Source organism: Penaeus monodon, chromosome 24 (assembly GCF_015228065.2).
Source record: "Penaeus monodon isolate SGIC_2016 chromosome 24, NSTDA_Pmon_1, whole genome shotgun sequence".
NCBI lineage: Eukaryota > Metazoa > Arthropoda > Malacostraca > Decapoda > Penaeidae > Penaeus > Penaeus monodon.
Genome location: NC_051409.1, coordinates 26,965,547 through 26,967,071, shown reverse-complemented (window position 1 = coordinate 26,967,071; position 1,525 = coordinate 26,965,547). Strand labels below are relative to the sequence as shown.

General features: G+C 35.3%; 1 protein-coding gene across 1 annotated transcript in view; it reads right to left on the bottom strand.

The window, feature by feature from the left end:
* Positions 1–654: 654 nt before the first annotated feature.
* Positions 655–1,525, bottom strand: part of LOC119588700 (H(+)/Cl(-) exchange transporter 7-like) — a 25,784-nt gene continuing 24,913 nt past the window's right edge. Inside the window, 2 exon segments of the mRNA XM_037937338.1 lie at positions 655–1,011; positions 1,254–1,454. Coding sequence (XP_037793266.1) covers positions 655–1,011; positions 1,254–1,454 — 558 coding nt within the window.

Below are 1,525 nucleotides of genomic sequence, written 5' to 3'. Positions count from 1 at the left end.
GTCAACAACAGCATAACAATTAATATTCGTTACAATTCTCTGATATGAAATAATTTATCTTCAAGATCACAACAAATACAGGCTTAATTCCTTTCAGAAAGAAATTACAACCAAATTTTAGAAAAACTCAGATCTGTATAAACACAACCTAAGCCTACAACATACCATGCTAAATAATTAATTACTTCAGGTTTTAAGTCTTTTTTTCAATTTATCATACCATAGTTGACCAACCTCCTCAGTCTTTCAACACACTAACCCAGGGGTCTTACAAGAGGTTCACCGTTTCAAAAATATGAATGCATATTAAAACATGTACATCAAGATACAATGAAGAGTTACAGCTTAGCAACTGCTTCAGGGTATTGAAAACATTCATAAGCACCGTTATTATTCATTACTATAGGAAAAAAAAAGGGTATACAGAAAAACTTGGGATTTAAATATCTAAAAAAGTAAGATATAAAAAAAATCTAATAAATAATGAAGAGAAAGATAATTAGAAAATATAGCTGTTTACACACCAATCTACTGCAAATGTTTGCAATCGTTAGCAATGTCTTCCTCAATAACCTTCCAACAACAAATTCTTTCACAACCTAGCATTCACAAACTTACCAGACAAGAATACACCATGTAGACTTGCCCCACCTCTCAAACATTATTATATATGACTAGTTCCTCTAGGCCCATCTGCCCTCGGTGTTTCCACACCCTGTACTTGACCAAGTCCTTGCGTGTCACCATGCCCACCACTTCATTATTGTCATTGATCACAATCAGGTGTCTCAAACCCAGTGCTCGGAACAGATTGAACACCCTTGGCAGGGCTGTGCAGGCCATGACTGAATATGGGGACGGATTGATAAATGGTCGTAGATCAACAGTGCAATTCATATCTGCCTGGTCAAGGTTCACTTGGTCTAGGGTGTAGTAGCGAGGATATGAGAGCCGGAACAAGTGGATGTCCACTTTGCCATCCTGCCAGATCTCTGCATTCTCATTAAATATCTGTAATGTGCAAGGCATTTGTTGAATTCTAAATATTGCCTATTTAAAGCTGGGCTTTGCAAAAAATGTATTACTTAAAGACAATCTTTAATCTTCAAGATGTAATATAAAATAGAAGAAACAAATAAAACAACTTATAATGATAATAACAAAATCACATATTACACCCAACAGACCAGAATAATTAAAAAATATTTCAGTAAAATAATCATTATCTATTAAGATCAGAATAAACACATTACCTTGTGTTTTAACAAAACGGTTAGCTGAGAGCGTAAAATGAGCCCTCTTAGTGTGCCGAAAGACTTAAAGTATCGTTCATCCTCCCCAGTGGGAAGAGAATCAACTACTGGAAAGCCATTGTAGGAATAAGACTTTAGCACTGCAACAATACGGCCCACACGCTCAACTGTGCGGAGGGAAACAACTGGACGATTCATCACCTGAAATGGATATTAATATACATATATATAATGAATACTTTATAAATACAACACATGCTTGTATACATACA